Source organism: Mus musculus, chromosome 1 (assembly GCF_000001635.26).
Source record: "Mus musculus strain C57BL/6J chromosome 1, GRCm38.p6 C57BL/6J".
NCBI lineage: Eukaryota > Metazoa > Chordata > Mammalia > Rodentia > Muridae > Mus > Mus musculus.
Genome location: NC_000067.6, coordinates 54,784,718 through 54,803,799, shown reverse-complemented (window position 1 = coordinate 54,803,799; position 19,082 = coordinate 54,784,718). Strand labels below are relative to the sequence as shown.

The 19,082-nt window shown below is 42.2% G+C and overlaps 1 protein-coding gene across 11 annotated transcripts in view; it reads left to right on the top strand.

Moving 5' to 3' along the window:
* The window catches only part of Ankrd44 (ankyrin repeat domain 44), a 283,644-nt gene that overhangs the window by 125,184 nt on the left and 139,378 nt on the right, over nt 1–19,082 (top strand). For 7 of the 11 annotated variants that reach the window (XM_006496071.4, XM_006496073.4, XM_006496070.4 and 4 more), the window contains one exon: nt 11,269–11,347. The exons of the other annotated variants lie outside the window; for them this stretch is intronic. In XM_006496071.4, the coding sequence (XP_006496134.1) occupies nt 11,269–11,347 (79 nt within the window). The remainder of the gene's footprint in view (nt 1–11,268; nt 11,348–19,082) is intronic. 11 annotated transcript variants of the gene reach the window in all.

Here is a 19,082-nt window from a genome sequence, read left to right as displayed (position 1 = left end):
TACCACAGGCAGGACATTTTCTGAGCGGGTAATGTGCCGAGATGTGTAAGTACTTGAGGTAGTTCTGAGAGGAAGAAACTGATCTGGGTCCCAGGGGACTGAGGGTAAAGAATTTTAGGGTTTAGGTCAAGGGCAGTGGTTCTCAACCTGTGGGTCGTGACCCTTTCGGAAGTTGCATGTCACATAGCCAACACATCAGATATTTACATTATAATTCATAGCACTAGCAAAATTACAGTTATGAAGTAGCATATGGTTGGGGTCACCACAACATGAGGAACTGTATTAAAGGGTCCCAGCATTAGGAAGGATGAGAAGCACTAAGCTAGAGTGTGAGAAAGGCTCCAGTCATCAGTTGGCTTAGGTAGGACAATTTATAATAGGATACAGGCTATAACCAGCGAGTTAGCTACTTGATGGCAGGGATAATCAGGGGCGGAGCTACTATTGGTTGGCTTTGGCTCTGATGATGATAATCACATCATTTCTGCAAAGATACTTTGTCTCCTTGTTCTCTTCTAGAATCACCAAGGGAGCCGGAAAAAAAAAAAAAAAAAAAAAAACAAGATAAGCCACAAAGAGTAATAATAGCACAGCTGTTTTTTTTGTTTTTGTTTTTCTAAATCAGCATCCCCATTGTGTCTGCAAGGGAAGCAATACTATTTTTATTTTGTAGAAAAGGAAAACAAACCTTAGAGAAGTTGATGTATTTGTCCAAACTCACATAGTTTATGTGACTCAGATGGAGTCAAGTGCAGTCTGAGTTCCAGACTCTATTCTTCCCAATGGGAGTGTGTGTGCTCCTGTGACTGAGAGTCCCACAGGCCCCGGGATAGGAAGGCCTCCAAAGCAGAGGCACAGCGTCCTCAGAGAAGGTCTACGGGTAACACTTTCCGTGGTGTTCTCAGAGAGTCCAAGGCCGCCAAGTACTGTTTTGTGACTTCGCGTCGGTCGCTCAGCAGCTTGGCATGAGCCTGCACACATGTCCTGGTGACTGAGGACAACGGCACTCACCGGATTGCTTGCCCTCATTGCTCTAAGAATCTGTGGCAGCACTGTACAGAAGAGTGTTTGGGTAACTTTCTGGAACATTAGGTAAATTATAGGTTTATCATCACTGATCACAGATGTAATGGTTTGTTTATTTGCAAAGATATAAATTGACAAGTCAAAAGTTTAAAGCCTGCTGTGAGATAATGAAGGCTTTGGACAGGAAAGCAAGCCTGGGCGCCGTTATTTTTCTGTAATTGCTTTAAACCAGCTTAGCTGAGCAGTCCTGTCTTTGTTTATTGATAGCTAAGTCTTTTATTACTTACAAAAGGGATTTGATCTTCCTGTTTCTAAACTGCAGTTGTTGCAATACAGTCAGGAGAGAGCAGGCAGAGAGCACCCATAAAAATTCACCCAGAGGAAATCAAGTGCACATATCGGTGTGGTGCACTGATGGTTTTTTTGTTTTGTTTTGTTTTGTTTTGTTTTTTAGAAATTACTTATTTACACCTCAAATGTTGCCTCCCAGTCTCCCCTTGAAGAGTTCCTCCCTGTCCCCCTCCACCATATCCCCCCCCCCCCGTGAATCAAGTCTCTGCAGGATTTGGGGCATCCTCTCCCACTGAGGCCAGACATGGCAAGATGCCCTGATTTGATACCTTTGGTCCAAACAACTGCATCAGTAAATTTTATCATCAGGGTTACAAATAAACTCTGTCTCTAAAATATCCACCTAGACAGGGAAAAGGAAAAAAAAAAACTTTGTTAAAGTACTAATCAGCCTAGTTAAAATAGTTAAAACTAGTTAAAGTAGTTTTCTGTGAGCCACAACACCCCACAAAGGCTTTAGTTTTTAATTTATTCAGAGAGAGGGAAAGAAGGGTGAGGGTGAGGGAGGAAGGCCTAACAGTCACTGTTGGGTCTAAAGTGGATCTGAGTGTTATTGCTTCCTTTCATGGAATACATCTATCCCAACCATTTTATGTATGTATGTATGTATGTATTTCTTCTTCTTCTTCTTCTTCTTCTTCTTCTTCTTCTTCTTCTTCTTCTTCTTCTTCTTCTTCTTCTTCTTCTTCTTCTTCTTCTTCTTCTCCTCCTCCTCCTCCTCCTCCTCCTCCTCCTCCTCCTCCTCCTCCTCCTCCTCCACCTTATAATCCGCTCACTGGCCCCCTCCTGACCACTCCCTCTCACAATCCTTCTCCCCCCAACCCTGTCTCCTCTGGGACTTTTTCTAGCACTGTGCCATCAACTCTTTTTGCTGATGGTAGAGTTTAATTGAATGTTGAAGTAGGACGTCCACTGCCTGGAATGAGAGAGCAAGGGTGTTTGTTCATTTGTCTGTTTGGCAGGGATTCTGCCTGGCTATAGCCTCAGGATTGTGCACAATGCTTGTCATGTGGCAGACCTCCAGTAATTTATGGGTTGAGTGAAAGAGCCTACTCCATAATACGGTGACAGCACAGTGTGCCCATTTGTTGTTGATGGATATATGGATTACTTCCATTATGTGTATTATAGTAAGGCTGTTGGATATACCTGTGCAGGTCTCTCCATGGACATAAACTTTTATTTCTTGGGGGAAATCTCAAGACTGAGTGCTTAGATTGTATGGTCCAATCTTTAAGAAATTGTCAAGCTGTTTTCCCAAGTGGTTGTACTGGTTCCACCGGCAGTATATGATAGTTGGGTTCCTCTACCGACCATGTGATACCAACACATGGTATTATTAGTCATTTCACTGTCAACAATCTTAATGAACACTTAACATGATTTTAATCTAAGAATGAATGGTGTTGAACATTTTTCATGTGCTTATTTGCTCTCTGTATATCTTCTTTGATGATATACCTGTTCAGGTCTCCTGCCTAATTTTAATCAGCATTAAGTTCTCCTTTAAAGGTCTGTAGAAGTTATCTGTTTCCAGGTCTTTCTTTGGATTTAAGATCTACTTCATGAGATGAAACACATATCTAAACCTGCTAACGTGGCCAAGAGCCTGAGAATCAGATAGCACATGGGCCCTAGACCTGTCACTATTATTCTGCTTGAGGAACATAGCAATAAAATGACTCCTAAGGACATATTCCTATACCCATAGATCAATGTGTCACTCAGCCCTCACCTTTGTAGCAGATGGGGATTAGCAAAGAGACCCACCACTGGACAATGAGCAGAGAGTGAGAGCCTTTGTAGCTCTCAGACCTGAATGGGATATCTTCATTGGAGTTGGAGATGCTGTTACAGTTTCAGTCTCATTTCTTGTTATAGATCTGCTTAAGTTACTTATATTCTCTTGATTCAATTTTGGTTGGTTCTGTGTGTCTAGGAATTTATCCACTTCTAGATTTTCAAGAATTTTTGAATACAGTGTTCTGCACTACTCCCTTATGATTCTCTGGATTTTCACTGGCATCTGTTGTAATGTTCTTTCTTTAAAAATGCAGTATTTTTAGTCCACTTATTTCATTATATACCATATTACGACTGTAAGGCTAATGTCCCCCTTTTCTTTCTAACTTTAATACCTTGGTTCTTGTCTATTCCTTTGGTTATTTTGCTAAGTGTTTGTTGGCTCTAACATTTCAAAGATGTGAATCTTTATTTAACCGAATCTTTGTATTACCTTTTTACTCTAGTTCGTTAATTTCTGCCTTGATTTGGGGTTTGGCTCAGCCTCTCTCTCTCTTTTTTTTTCCTCCCTCTCCAGGGCTTCAGAGTGAATTGCTGAGTCATTTACTTACATCTCTGTAACGTAAGGGCTTACGGCTAAAGACTTTCCTCTTAAAGTTGCCATAGCTGTACCCTCATAGTCCTGCTCAGTTGTACCCTCATTTTCATTTGATTCTAGACAGTTTAATTTCCTCCCTCTTCAATGTACTGACTGTCCTGCAGCCATCCCAAGTATCTATGCCTTGAGTCATATTTTTATGTGATCTGATAAGCTAAAAAAATGATTTGATTTATTTTCTATTTGTTAAGACTTGCTCTGACTCTTAGAATGTAATCTGTTTTGGAGACTACTCCGTGGGATGCTGAGACAAATGTCTTTTTCCCAGCCATTGAGTAGAATCTTATGTCTGTAAGATCTGTTTGATTTGTGGGGCTGGCAAACTACTTTTGGAATGTATTTGGCAACACCTAATAAAAGAAATGTGTGTATTCCTCTGTGTCTAGAGCTTCCTGTCCTTGGGCTCTGCCCTAGAGAATGCCTCATGAGCACACACAGAGGGGAGTATGTGAAAACCCACACTACAGCACCACTTAGGGGGAGAACTGAAATCAATCTGTCTGTCTGTCTGTCTGTGTCTCTCTCTCTCTCTCTCTCTCTCTCTCTCTCTCTCTCTCTCTCTATCTCTGTGTGTGTCTTTCTCATGTCTTCTGTCTTCTGTAAGGTTTGCTTTGTTGAGCTGAGCTGTGGAATTTTAACTCTAGAGATACTTTTCAAACAGGGCTTCTGAAGCAGACACGGGTTTACCGTGTTTGAGTTTGCTGGTGGGCATATGTTGGCCTGTTACATAAATACCTCTCGGTATTTATGTGGAGTTCAGTCGAAAAATAAACACACCCATTTTGGAAAAAGGTTGATATTTGTTTCCTTTTTTCTTTTCTTTCTGTTTTTTCTGTTTTACTTGTTTTGTTTTGTTTTATAGCCTTCCAGTTCCTAACCTCAAGACTCAGCTTCCTTACCATTTTATGCTTTTTTAAAAAATTTAAATCCAAGTCTCTTTTCTTCACATGATTGAAATCTCTCCAAGGTACCTATTACGTGCTTCTTCAGACATCTGCTTGTCTCAGGCAATCTCTATTCATATCAAGTTAAGCTAGTTGGACCCAAGTTGTCAGTTATTCTCCAGCATCTTTGATCTTTAGTGGAAGTTAGAATTGAAGAGACAACTCAACCTCTAATATTGCTCCAGTGTGTGCATTGGTGTGCAAATTAGTCATACCTAGGGAAGAGACTTGTTTGTTGTATGACAGATATTTAGAATGGGAAGAAAATAATGCCCTTTCAGCCAAGGATTCCCAAAGTACAGGATAAGCAATTCTTCAAGACAGAGGCGTGGGGTACCCCTCCTACTGCTTGTCTAACAGTGTCTTCAGCTTCCAGAAGGGCCTGGCCATATCAAGCTCACTGTGTGCTCATACTTCAACTTCCTCCTTTTCTTTCATCTGCTTCTTCGTGGTAAACAGACAACTTGGGAACTTCCTCTGCTGACCATCTCTGCCATATTGCACACTTAGCTCAGAGCCCAGCTGGCACTGTGTGGCTCTGGCTATTCAGAGAATGGAGTGTTCATCTGCTTTCCTTCTGGAGGACATGGGTCTTCTCTCGTCCCATGTGTCTCTCTATGTGCATAGGGTTGTCTGGCATTGGTGCTAGTGGGTTGTACTGGCTGGTTTTGTGTCAACTTGACACAGCTGGAGTTATCACAGAGGAAGGAGCTTCAGTTGAGGAAATGCCTCCATGAGATCCAGCTGTAAGGTATTTTCTCAATTAGTGATCAAGGGGGAAAGGCCCCTTGTGGGTGGGACCATCTCTGGGCTGGTAGTCTTGGTTCTATAAGAGAGCAGGCTGAGCAAGCCAGGGGAAGCAAGCCAGTAAGGAACATCCCTCCATGGCTTCTGCATCAGCTCCTGCTTCCTGACCTGCTTGAGTTCCAGTCCTGACTTCTCTGGTGATGAACAGCAGTATGGAAGTGTAAGCTGAATAAACCCTTTCCTCCCCAACTTGCTTCTTGGTCATGATGTTTGTGCAGGAATAGAAACCCTGCCTAAGACATGGGTAATGGAAAGGGATCCTCCTCTGTGATAGCATGCTCAGGAGCCAATTCCAGATGCTGCTAAGTTATTCTTTCCCTTGTATTCAAGGGTGTTGTGAAGAGTTGAGGGATGAACAGTCACTTTGTCATGGTGAGACCAGTTTGATGGAAGATGAGAAGAGACGTAAATGGTGAGAGTACTCAGCTCAGCCACTGTGTCCAGATGCTACTTTGTACTTGGCCTGGTCTTGGTTTTCCAGAAACTCCCCTCCAGGCATCCTATGACGCATGTACTAGGCTTTGTGGTTGGTTGAGGTTCTCAGATAAACTGGGGCCATTAGAGAAAGACTCCAGGGCCCCTGGGTAAGACATGTTTATTTTTTTCAGTTTCCAAGTGATACTTTTTCATGTCCTTTGAGACTTTCTGTCCAGACTTGTTCAGAATAGGAGGAGTGTGGGAAGAATTCACTATGACATGTGTTGATTTTACCCCAGCATTTGGCACCATGGCTGTCACAGTTATTCTGCTATTGTTACCTATAGTACTGTCCTGCTTTAGGGAGGTGATAACTAGACCCCACGATTCTTCATTGTGAGAGAACTGGATCTGTTTAACTTTGTACTCCTAATATTGTTCACAGCATGTTGCATTTGATAGCTTCTAAGCAGATATTTACGTGAGGAAAGATGGCTGACTGTTAGGGAATACACATCATAGTCACCATCCTTTTCCCCCATTCTTCCAAGATTATTTTTTCTTTCTCCTGTAGTTTCAGTATTCTTAGACAAAAATTTTAGATAGTTTGAATCATAATAGTACTGCTTCCCATACTGCTTCATCCATATATATTTACTATTTTCTCTTTAAAAACCATATAGCTTTGCTCTGTTGCCAAGGTTGATCTTGAAGTCCTGGGTTGAAATGATCCACCACCTCCCACATGTTGGTACAACAGCTGTGTACCACCATACCTGGCTTCCATACTTTGCTCTTTTAAAAACAATGGCTTTTCACCTTAGTCTTTGTCTTTTGTATCTTAAGTTTAGACATTATACATAATTTTTGCTTGGATTCCTTGTTACCTTAGGTTCTTGCTGACTTTGTCTGTCATCTTTGCTTGTGGTGAATTGTTTCCATAAAGGTTTTCTGTCTTGGGATTAGAAAGAAGTTCCTCTTCAGTGGAGATTTCATCTGTATATTCACAGGATTGCCTGGACAGAGAGCATATCACTCCATCGAGGTTTTGGTCTTCTTTATAGAAACAAAGGGATACCATTGATCTAGGACTAATTTTTAAACCCATTTTCAATTTGAAAGTTTATATATTACAAAGTTTTTTCTGGCTTTATTGCTGTAAAGAGACACCATGACCAAGGCAACTCTTATAAAGACAAACATTTAGGTGGGGCTTGCTTATGGTTTCAGAGGTTCAGTCCATTATCATCATGGCGGAAAGCATGGCAGCACACAGACAGACATGGTGTTGGAGTTGCTGAGAGTCCTAGATCTTGATCTAAAGGCATCCAGGTGGAGACTATCATCTGAACTAGGTAGAGCCTGAGCATAGGAGCCACCTCAAAGCCCACCCCCACAGAGACACGTTTCCTTCAACAAGGCCACATCTTCTTAGAGTGATACTTCCCATGGGCCAAACATTCAAACATGGGAGTCTATGGGGGTCAAACCTATCAAACCACTACACTCAGGTATTATAAATTCAAAATTCTAAATCACAGAGGGGAAATCCTGGGGACACAGGTGCATAGTAGAGAGTTTCACCCCCTCACCAGGAGCCCAGGACAAGGTGCCCCCTGCTACCTGCCTATATGAAGTCTTGAGTTTTCTTCAACCCAAACTTAAACTTGAAAGGCCAGTCCTTCTGTGAAGGTCTCAGTGCTAGCTCTGCATTCCATCTCCCCTATCCAAGTTGGGGTTGTAGGTCCTAGTGCATCAACATGGCCTACTGTATAAGCACCTTCTGCTTCCAGCTTCGCTTCCCAAGTCACTTTCTATTGTCTTTTTTTAAATTATTATTCAGTTTCTTGTAAGCTCCATTTTAAGGATGTTTACTATGCTCATTGCATATCCCCTGATGGGGTTTAGGGAGGACTCTAGAGGAAAACTATCCTGGTTTGTTTTTATTGTCAACTCAATACAACCTACTTCATCTGAGAAGAGAACACTTAAAGACTTGCTTCAATCAGATTGGCCTTGGCCATGCCTATGAGAGAGCGTCTTGATTGTTGTGTGAGGGCCAAGCCCACCATGGGCAGGACCATCCTTAGGCTGTAGATCTAGGCTGTATAAGAAAGTTTAATGAAGCTGAGTGGTGGTACATGCTTTAATCCCAGCACTGCGGAGGCAGAGACAGGTGGATTTCTATGAGATCAAGGCCAGCCTGATCTACAAAGCGAGTTCTAGGAAAGCCAGGGCTATAATGAGAAACACTGTCTCAAAAAACCAATCCCTCACCCCCCAAAAATCAAAGTTAGCTGAGTATGAGACAGTAAGTAACATTACTTCATGGGTTCTGCTTGAGTTCCTGATCTGACTTCCTCAATGATGGGTTGTGACCTGGAAGTATAAACCAAATAAATCCTTTCCCCTCCAAGGTTGCTATTGGTAGTGTTGTTTATCCTTAGCAACAGAAAGCAAACTTAGAACAAAAGGAGTTTAGACTGCCAAGCGAAATTCTAAAATGATATCCTTGCTTTCATTTTTATTAAGAAAAATATTTCACATTGGGACCATGACACATAATTCTCCCACATCAATTTGCTGTGTTGGGAGAATCTATAACCTGGGCAGGGCTCAGCTTCTTTTTTTTCTTTTAAATGACAATAATAAAATTTGAGAACATAGTTGTGTGTCTCTGCCAGCAGGGATGTTTTACAGCCAAGCAGTTTGGAAAAGGTAAAATGAGAGTGCTATAATTACCAAATAGGCATGCCTCTTCCAAATGCTCTGGGGTAGCGCTGGCTGCGAACTTCTAGCCTAGAACCCCTTCCCAGCAGGATCACAGCCACTCTCTCCTTTCTGAGATCTATCCTTGCCTCCTGTCTTTGTGTTGCTGACACCAGTGGCTTCACTTATGACAGAGTGATATCTAGTGACCTTTGAGTTTCAGCTTGTTGAGCACAACAACACTGTGACTCTGTCTTTCAGCCTTGGCTCATGGTCCTTCTATATTGCTTGTTCCTTGCTGTGGAGAGCAGATGTTAGCAACCTTGGTCAGCAATGAAGATGTACTGTTTTTGGCTAAGATCTTTCTAGCCCATGATTCTCTTCTTTGCTTTGGTAAACAGGTCTCCATTTGCAGTGACATGTATGTCTACCATGTCACTGAAGGGGGGACAGTAGTTCTTTTGCAGTTGAAGTAGTTCTTATGTAAGCTACTGGAATCCTTTTAATGTCTATTAATAGCACTACTTGGATTCATACTAAGAATTTTTACAATACAATCTCATACCATACACTTTCTAACTATTATTGAAACTTAAGTTTGAACAAGCTGTGTCATATAAAGGACCTTGGAATCAGCAAATCCAGCCATATAATGATAGACCAACAACATTCACAAGGTGGGGAGAGAAGCTGGAATCTATTTTCTTTTTATTTGAGTCCAAGTTCTCAAACAGAGCATTACTTTGCTTCAGGTAAGATGAAGTCATAATTTGAGCTAGGATTATCATTGTTTAAATCACTTGGGCACGGCTGAATTTGTTCAACCAAGCCCTGGATCTAATTCCATCCACAAAAGAACACACAATTATATAACTTTTGCCCTAATACCTGAGGAAATTTAAGCAGGCATAGTGAGTAGTTTTGAGAAAGTAGGAAGTTAAGATAACAAATGTTTGTAGACGAATGGAAAACCAATGAAGAAAGAGAATATTTGTGTCTTAGATGGTTTTACAGTTAAATAGCTAAAAGCATCTACTTGATTCTTATATTAGCATGTAGGTTTTCAAACAGTTAACCTTTGTTCTCAAGGCTAGGGTAATTCATAGTTCACGGTGGTCACTTATATGATTGCTTTTTAGTTGCAGACTGTTTTGTTCTTAGTTATCAGTAGTGTTGCCTGCACATACGTGCATGGTGTAAGTTCCCATAGAATTCAAGCTACTCATTTTGTTTAGTTAATGTCAGTCCATAAAACCACTTACTAGGTCTCCCAACGGCTTAAGTGGTTTGAAGATCAGGCCCTGTCTCGTCCCCTGTCTACTGTCTGTTTCTGACAGGACACGCACAAAGCAATAGTTTAAAAGAGACAGAGGGAAAGGGAGGGTCTGGGCTTCGTGAGAAAATAACTCAGGAGAATATTATCCTTGGGCTAATAAAAGGTCATTAGGTCAATTGTCTAATAAAATGGTGACAGGAGTAATAGAATCAACAGTGAGTCCCAGGAATCTCAGGCAATGGGGAAAGTTGTGGAGGTGGCCATGCTTAGGGGCTGGTTCAGTTCAAGCTGTTTCCCCGAGTGTCTCAGTTGTGCCAGAGTCAGGTCAAGGAGGAGTAAGAGCTGTTATTTACATCCAAGAAATTTCAACCCTGGAGGATTTTTAAAGTTCATTGCTGAAATTAATATATCTGACTCTCATTTTAGTGCACACATTTTTAAACACCATAGCTTCATTTTCAAAGCTGGGTGATGCAGTCAGTCTTTCTGCCCCCTCTTCTGTATTATTCTTGAGTCATAGATGCAGTAGCCGTGCTACGGTTAACTCCACTGGGGCTGGGCTCCTCGAAATCCATTGAACACCTTTGCGTTGTATTCAGTGGAGATTTACTGTAGAGAGAAGCTTCTGTGATGAGAGATGATAGCAACCCTTATCTGTATATAAAGATAAGATCTAGAATGTAGCTGCAAAATGGTGCCAGGCTAGCACAGTGGCGGAAGTAGATTCTGTTCTAAAATCCATGGACTCATTAGCCCTGGGGAAGGTTGGCTAAGTTTCTAATACCAGGCATGGTCCTGTTCTTGTTGATTGGCCTTACATCCATCTAGACAACTGTTGGATACCACCAACAGGTGAACCCCACTGTTACACCTCTGTGGATATCTTGCTATATTGATTTTTGTTATGGGTCATCGGTGTCACAGCTGGGTAGACTGTTATGATAAATTTGACAGTACATGCAGTACTTTTTGGTACTATAGAAGATAGACTGCAGGAAAGAGACTTTCAGGTGAGATCCAGCTAGAATATGTGTCTCATGTCCTAAAGTGTCCTGAGTGTGCAGTATCTTCAGCAATAGGGGCATACTTTAATCCTTTGAGAGGAATCTAAGGGCATCAGCAATAGTCTATATTGTTTTGGGGAGCCATTTGTATTATCTAACCAACCACTTACAGAGAGGTTTCTCATGATTTGTACTGGGATTTTTGTTAAACTCATCTGCATAGGTTGGCCTTCAACCTTACTCTACTAGCATGGACCTCAGAGCGAATGGCGACCATCTTAACATCCAGCTTCCACTGACTGTTGCATACTTTGATATTGTGTATTTTAGGATTCTGAGAAACGAACCCCGCTTCATGTGGCTGCATTCCTGGGAGATGCAGAGATCATTGAACTCCTGATTTTGTCAGGTAAATAACTACTGTATTCAAAAGCCAACTCCATGGAAGCTTGATGGGCAATTTGCTAGATTGGCACTTAGAATGAACGGAGCAGAACTTCTTTGCTTTGCTCATCCAAGTTTATTTGATCAATAATTTATCTGCACATGAAATACAAAAAAAGAAATTGTTTGGCAATGATTCTTAAACAAAATATTTTATGCTTTAAAAGTTTGATTCCTGTCTATCACTCTGTATAGCACAAAGCATATATACTAAGGGCACATATATACATATATTTAAATATTGCAAAATAATATTATTTCTTACACACAATTATGATTACAATAAAAGTTTAAAAACAGAAAACAGAGGTAAGGGGCCATGTGAGTTTCTAATTAGAGGTGTCTCTAAGTAGGCAGGTGGGGTGTTAAAATATCCCCCTTTCCAAATTTTATAGGGGCCAAATATGTGAATCATGTCATATCTAATCTCCATTTCTTCTGGTCTATATATTCTCTTTTTCATTCCACTGTACTTTTAACATTTCATTGGATTTAAAGGTGTGAATGCTTTCAGTTCTAGAATCTTCTATGTTCAGAACTTCTTAACCAAACAGGTTTCCAAAACCATTATGTGATTTTCCATTTGAGTGCTCACTGGACAGACCCCTGGAATAATCTTGATCACTGCTTGTATGCCTCAATGCAGACTGTATGCAGGCCAATTTGCTTTTTCTTCTCCTGTTTTTTGTTTGGAGAGATTAAAATCTGGAGGAAATGCCATTGTGAACAAACCAGGCAAAAGGCCTGTACTAAGGGCTTGCCTTTGTCTGCAGTAGTAATGGGAAATGCTAATGTGCCAATGCAGAACAAAGGTGAGTGCTGGGTATGTAGTTACCAGCTGTGAAATGCACCACGGTGAAGAAAGAGCTGTGCTGTTTCACAGGGAAGGCTCCTGTACTGGCTGGTTTTGTGTGTCAACGTGACACAAGCTGGAGTTATCACAGAGAAAGGAGCTTCAGTTGAGGAAATGCCTCCACGAGATCCAGCTGTAAGGCATTTTCTCAATTAGTGATCAAGGGAGGGAGGGCCCATTTTGGGTGATGACATCCTTGGGCAGGTAGTCCTGGGTTCTATAAGAAAGCAAGCTGAACAAGGCAGGGGAAGCAAGCCAGGAAGTAACATCCCTCCATGGCCTCTGCATCAGCTCCTGCTTCCTGAGCTGCTTGAGTTCCAGTCCTGACTTCCTTGGTGGTGAACAGCAATGTGGAAGTGTAAGCTGAATAAACCCTTTCCTGCCCAACTTGCTTCTTGGTCATGATGTCTGTGCAGGAATAGAAACCATGACTAAGACAACTCATGTTGCTTTTGGGTTTATGGTGTCCCCGTTCTGGATGTGTAAAATAAAGAATTGTAAGGTTACAATGCCTAATGATCCCAAGCAATAATATCATCACCAAGACAGTATCATTCAGGGTGAGCAGCATTCCCTTATCTGAACGTCTAAAGCCTAAAATGTTCCAAGAGCCGACATGATGCCATGTGATGCTGCAGTGTTAGTTTTGCACCTGACATGATGTGATGAGCCACTGTAATATGTCTAAGGCATGTATGAAGCAGAAACGAAGTTCATGTGTAGGATTGGGTCGAATAGACCAAAAATCTGCCCTCCAAATTAAAACTCTGCCACACTTGTGGGCTTAGGCAGTTTGGATAAGTGATGTTCAGCTTGTATTAAAAGATGCCCCAGAGACAGCAGACATGGCTCTGTGGGTCAAAACATCATCCCAGAGGACCTGAGCCCAGTCTTCAGCATCCACATCAGGCAACTCAGAACTGCTTGTAATTTCAGTTCCCAGGGATCCAACACCCTTTGTATCTTCTGCAGGTATTTGCATGTACACACAGACTCACTCTCTCTCTCTCTCTCTCTCTCTCTCTCTCTCTCTTTATATCACAGGGAGGGAGCCAAGGCAGGGAAATGGGCAAGGGGAGTGGCTGTGAACAAGTTAAATTAGCCCCAAGTTCATGTTCCACCTGCCTTTGCTTTGATTTTTTTTGTTTGTTTGTTTGTTTGGTTTTCGAGACAGGGTTTCTCTGTGTAGCCCTGGCTGCCCTGGAACTCACTTTGTAGACCAGGCTGGCCTTGAACTCAGAAATCCACCTGCCTCTGCCTCCCAAGTGCTGGGATTAAAGGCGTGCGCCACCACTGCCTGGCTCTGCCTTCGCTTTGATAGGGAAGCTCTTAATTCTACATCACAAGGGTCACCCATATGGGACCAGTGTGCCTTGATAAACTTGGTCTCATGTCACCTTTATGTAACACAGAATCCTCGTCTTCTGTCCCTGTGGCTGGTTCAGTAGTATCAGGAGAAGCTGTTGTATGCATCTTAATCTGTAGACCCATTTGGTCTTGGAATTACTGATTGGTTAATCTCTTTCATTTAGCGTTGGTTCAGTTTGCGAGACATTGTCTTTCCTCCTCCCCCTTCCACCCATCAAATTGAGAAAGTTCTGTAGCAATTTATTCAACAGAGGCCAACTTTGGCAGTGCACGTAGCTCCCATTTTCCCTGAAAGGACTTTTATTCAATTTATATTTTATATCCCTAAAGAAATATCATACGACTATAGTGATTTCAGTCCTGAGATTTCATCTGGCAGCTGACCCTTTGGGGAATCCAGCCACACTGTTCTCTCATTTCGTAATGAATGAGGCGCTAATGATTCCCATGTTGAACAAATAATTTAACCTTGCCAGAATAGCTTGTTAAAGCTGTGCTCTCTGCTGCTGGGCAAACTCTCAGAGCATGCAAAGACCCAAGCTCACTAAGTTATTACTGACTTTGTCTCCTATTAACCAGGCAGCTAGAACCCTGAGTGTCTCTGTGCGGCCGTGTTGGGGGGCAGGGCAGTGTCTTCAGGATGAACAGGCCTTGCTGAGTCTTTCCACCTTCTTATCACTGCCTGTCACTCTGGCTTGATTTCCTCATCTGACTCAGCTTCTGTTTGGGAAGTGGCCAGGTCAGGATCAAGGCACAAATGGGCAGAGTAGGCAGTGAGAACTAGTCCGTGGTGGAACATCCAGGTCATGGTTGAGGTAAGGAAAGCAGAGGGCCCACAGGAAAATGGCCACAGCAGAATATCTTATAGCAAAATTCAGGGTGAACTAGGGTGACGGAGCCTTGGGTTGGAGGAAGAAATGTGTATGCATGCTCTACTGTGGGAGTTTGTCAGGTCTAACTGCTCAGTACAAAATGAACTTAGTACGTACGGTCTGGGGAGGTAGCTCAGTCAGCAAAGTGCTTGCTGTGTTAGCGTAGGACCTACATTTGATTTTCAGCAGCTATATAAATAATTGGGCATGGTGGTATGTGCTTGTGATCCCAGAATGGAGCAAGTAAAGACAGCAGGATCCCAGGTCTGCTGGCTAGCCAAGATAACCTAATTGTGAGCTCTGAGTCTCAGCAAGAGACTTTGTCTCAAAGAACAAGGTGGACAGATGCTGAGGAACAATCATGTAGGTTGACCTATAGCCTACATACTGGCACACACACACACACACACACACACACACACACACACCATCTACATGCCTGCACAGATACATAAGATAAAATGAAACTACATGTACCAAGTGATAGTTTTGCAAAATGATTTCCTGTAATATTTTTCCCAGTTATGGTTGCTAGTTATAGTGCCAGTTGTCTGCAGATCTGGTGTCACGTGGTCCTTTATCCCTTTGTGCCTAAGAGATATTCATTCTTTGTACGTGGATTTTATTTTATTTTTTTAACCTGGTAAAGGAGTTTGATTAAGCAAAGCAGAGCTGATCATGGACACAAATCTGGTGCAATATTAATTAACATGTCTGGTGAGTGTGTAAGCTAGCTCTAGCGGCTACTTCAAGAAGCAATTTCCACACATGGCATTATCCCACATGTTTCCAAGGTGACTCCTGAGCTGCAGGAAGATCTGGTCTGTTTGACAGAAAGAGAAATCCCATAGCAATGCAATTGTTCTGTAGTACAGTCATACTTCGTCTGCTTCTTGAGTGTTTCTTCCCTCAGCAAGCTGATTAATCAGTCTTTGGACAGCCTCACCTTCTGAATTGATTGCCTGTGGTCAGTAAGGGTCTCTCCTCGGTGCCCAAGCTGATATCCTCACTGCTCTTTTTCCCCCTTACACTTCTAGATGACAAGGCTAATAACAGAAATACTGCCTCTGGAAAAGATGCCAGAGTCCCCTTTACTCCCCAGACTCAAGGACTGCTTCCTTTAGTCTCTGGGACTGAAACAGAGAGGTGATAGGGATAAAGGAAGGCCCTGCCTTATTGGGAGTTAGAACTGCACTTGCTAATTCTTAGCTGAGCTTTTGTTCTAGAGAGCCAGTTATATTTAATGCTTATTTTTGTGATTAAGAATTGTAATGTCCTTGGGTAAAAGAGCATTTGCCTCTAAGTTGTTAGCCAAGCAGACTGTGTCCTTCAGTGGTGCTGACAGGCAGGTAAATAACACAGGATTTCCTTTGGAAAAATCAGTTATGAATATTTGATGAAGGACCCAGTCCTGAGAGGTAAATAAAAGAGTCTCCAAGGTGTTGAGAGGAAGGGAATGGAGAGGCAGGGGGAAAGGGGGGGGAGGGGAAGGGGGAGAGGGGGAGAGGAAGGGGGGAAGGGGGGAGGGGAAGGGGGAGAGGGAGGGGAAGGGGAAGGGGGGAAGGGTGGAGGGGGATGGTAAGGAAGGGAGAGGCAGAGGCAGGCTTTTGTCCTAGCTCATGGAGCTTGGTGGCCTAGCCAGTGTCCTGAGGAGCCTGCATGGCAGAATTGAGGGTAAGCACAGTGACTAAGGAATCGGTGTCTTCCACTTTAAGGAGAGTTTGCCAGTTCTCAAGCACCTGACAGTGTCCATGCTGGTGGGCCTGCACTGCCTCAGACCCAGCAGGCAAGGGACATGTTCCTCCTTGGGACCATTTTAATATAGAAAGCCATATTTGTATCTGCATAAACTAAATATGATCAGTATGTAATAGTGATAGCGATAACAATGCCACTAGGTAAATGTACATTCAAAAACTATATGAGAGAAATGGACAGAGACTATGAACTAAGAAATTCTCAGAAAATGTATTACAAACATAATGAAAAATGTTTGAACTTAATATTAAAGAAAAAATTGAGACGGCATTTCCATCCAACTAGATTTGCAGTATTTTTAAACTTATACTATGTGCACCCCCTCCCCCAATTTGGTGAGTTCAGGCATTTGCAAATACTCTCATGAAATCATTACTGTAATAAAAATGAATCTACCTATCATGTCCAGAAGTTTCTCCCCCCATCTTTTGGGATATAACATGTGCTCTCTGTCCTCAAGTAATCCAATGTTGATTCAGGTTCGTCATACTTAAGATAGCAGGTAATATAAAGTATTGGTGAGTACATGGGAGAGCTAAGCAGTCTTAGACTCCGTGAGTGTGAATCGCTATGCTCTGAGAGCTTAGGCACCATCAAAGCAAAAGCTGTGCGTTTGTTACCTGTGACACATGAAGTCCATCTTTAACTGCCTATCAGAAGTCACTTTATGAATGCCTGTTATTTGCAGGTATTGGAAAGCTATTGGGAATGACCAAATTATCTATCACAATAAGAACTGTCTAGAGAATGACGTATTTATATTGGAACACATGTAGCAATGAGAAGGGATTAACTCACTTTATGGCAACCTAGATGGATATAAAATACATCTTGTTAAGTGGAACAAGGAAATTGAGAATGAGAACAATACAACTTAGGTGAAACACACACACCTTATATTTTAGCCAGACATGGTGGCACATACCTATAACTGCAGGACTTGAAGGCTGAGATCTGAAGATTGGTGAGTTCCAGGTCAGCCTGGACTACACAGGGAGTTCCAGATCAGCTTGCACTAAAGAATAAATCTGTGTCTCAAAGAAAAAAATGAAATTAAACAACTTCAGGAGAGCTTATTTTTGTGTGATATCTCTCTCTCTCTCTCTCTCTCTCTCTCTCTCTCTCTCTCTCTGTGTATGTGTGTATGTGTGTGTGTGTGTTATGTGTGTGCTTGTGGAGATCACGGGTCAGTGTTGGTTGTCACCTTATTTTTGAGATAGGGTCATACTACATATGATTTTATGTTTACTGATTGGCCATACTTGCTAGCTAGTGAGCTCCAGAGTTCTCTGTCTTTGCCCTCAGCCTGGCTTTTAAAAATGTGGCTTCTGAGGATGTGAGCTTAGGTTTCATGCTTGCATGACAGGCAGCCTACTGACTGAGCCACTTCTCCAGTTCCAGCAGGATTGTGTGTGTATGTGTGAGTGTGTGTGTGGTGCGGGTGTGTGTATGAGGAGTAAGTGTGTGTGTGTGTTGTATGTGAGTGTGTGTGTGAGGATTGAGTGTGTGTGTATGTGCATGTGTGAGTGTGTGTATGAGGAGTATGTGTGTAAGTGTGTGTGGTGTGTGTGAGTGCACGTGTGATGTATGAGTGCGGGTGTGTGTGAGGAGTGTGTGTGCATGTGTGAGTGTGTGTATGAGGAGTATTGTGTGAGTGTGTGTGGTATGAGTGCATGTGTGATGTATGAGTGTGGGTGAGTGTGAGGAGTGTGTGTGCATGTGTGAGTGTGTGTATGAGGAGTATTGTGTGAGTGTGTGTGGTATGAGTGCATGTGTGATGTATGAGTGTGGGTGTGTGTGTGAGTGAGTGAGTTTGAGGACCTTGTGTGTGTGTGTGTGTGTGTGCATGTGTTTCTCAAGGGCATATGAGGGATGTATTGTTCATAGCATGGACACATGTGATAGGTTTTCTTAGGTGATGGCGTGTTATTGTCCCTACCCCTTGAGGAACTGAGCAGTCCCAGCTCACTGGCGCATGCCTAGTCTGCCTTTACTCCATACCTTTTCTGATGGCTCACTCTTGCATCCTACTGCTTCCATCAGTTTGGTCAACATCATGAAGTAGTATGTTAGCTCTGCCTTCACATCTTTATCCTGATGAACTTTTAGCATCTTTCCATGTTGTCTTTTGGCCATTCTTCTTGCGTCAACTTTTTGTATAAAAAAAGAAACTAAAAGAAAACACAAAATGTACTTTGTCAAACTGTAAACGCTAGGCCTGTATCTAGCTCTTAGGATGGTGTGAAGCCTGCTTGGTATTTGTTACCTCAATGCCAAAGAAACAGCTTTAAAAATAATAACCATGCACTTAGTTAACTAGAGAAATGTGGTTTAAGCACTTTGTGCTTCATTATACATAATGAAGATGTAAGAAAAGGTGGGTGATTTTAAAGGGATTGACTAGCTTCCAGAATGTTCTACCAGGAGATAAAGGGATGAATGCCATTTCTGTCTAAACCAGAAAGCTGTATAGCAGCAACCACTCTCTTGGTTCTGACACTTAGGGAAAAAAAAAATCTCAAATTTCTTTTTTACCAATGGGTTTTTATTTTAAAATTCACCATTTTTTTATTTTATTCTAATCACAACTGGGTTTCCTTAGCTCTAGGACTCAGTAACACTTGAGTTTTTACTTTAAAAAAAATGCTTAATGAGGTTGGAGGGAAAGCCTAGGGGGTAAGAGTCTTTGCTGCTCTCTCAGAGGACAAATTCAGTTCCCAACACCCACCTGAGGTGACTCACAGCCCCTGTAATTTCACCTCCAGGGGATCTGACACTCTGTTTTGTCCTCTGTGCACTCCCTCTCCCCACCACAGTTCTTTAAAGGAGAAAAGGACTGCGCTCGGGGC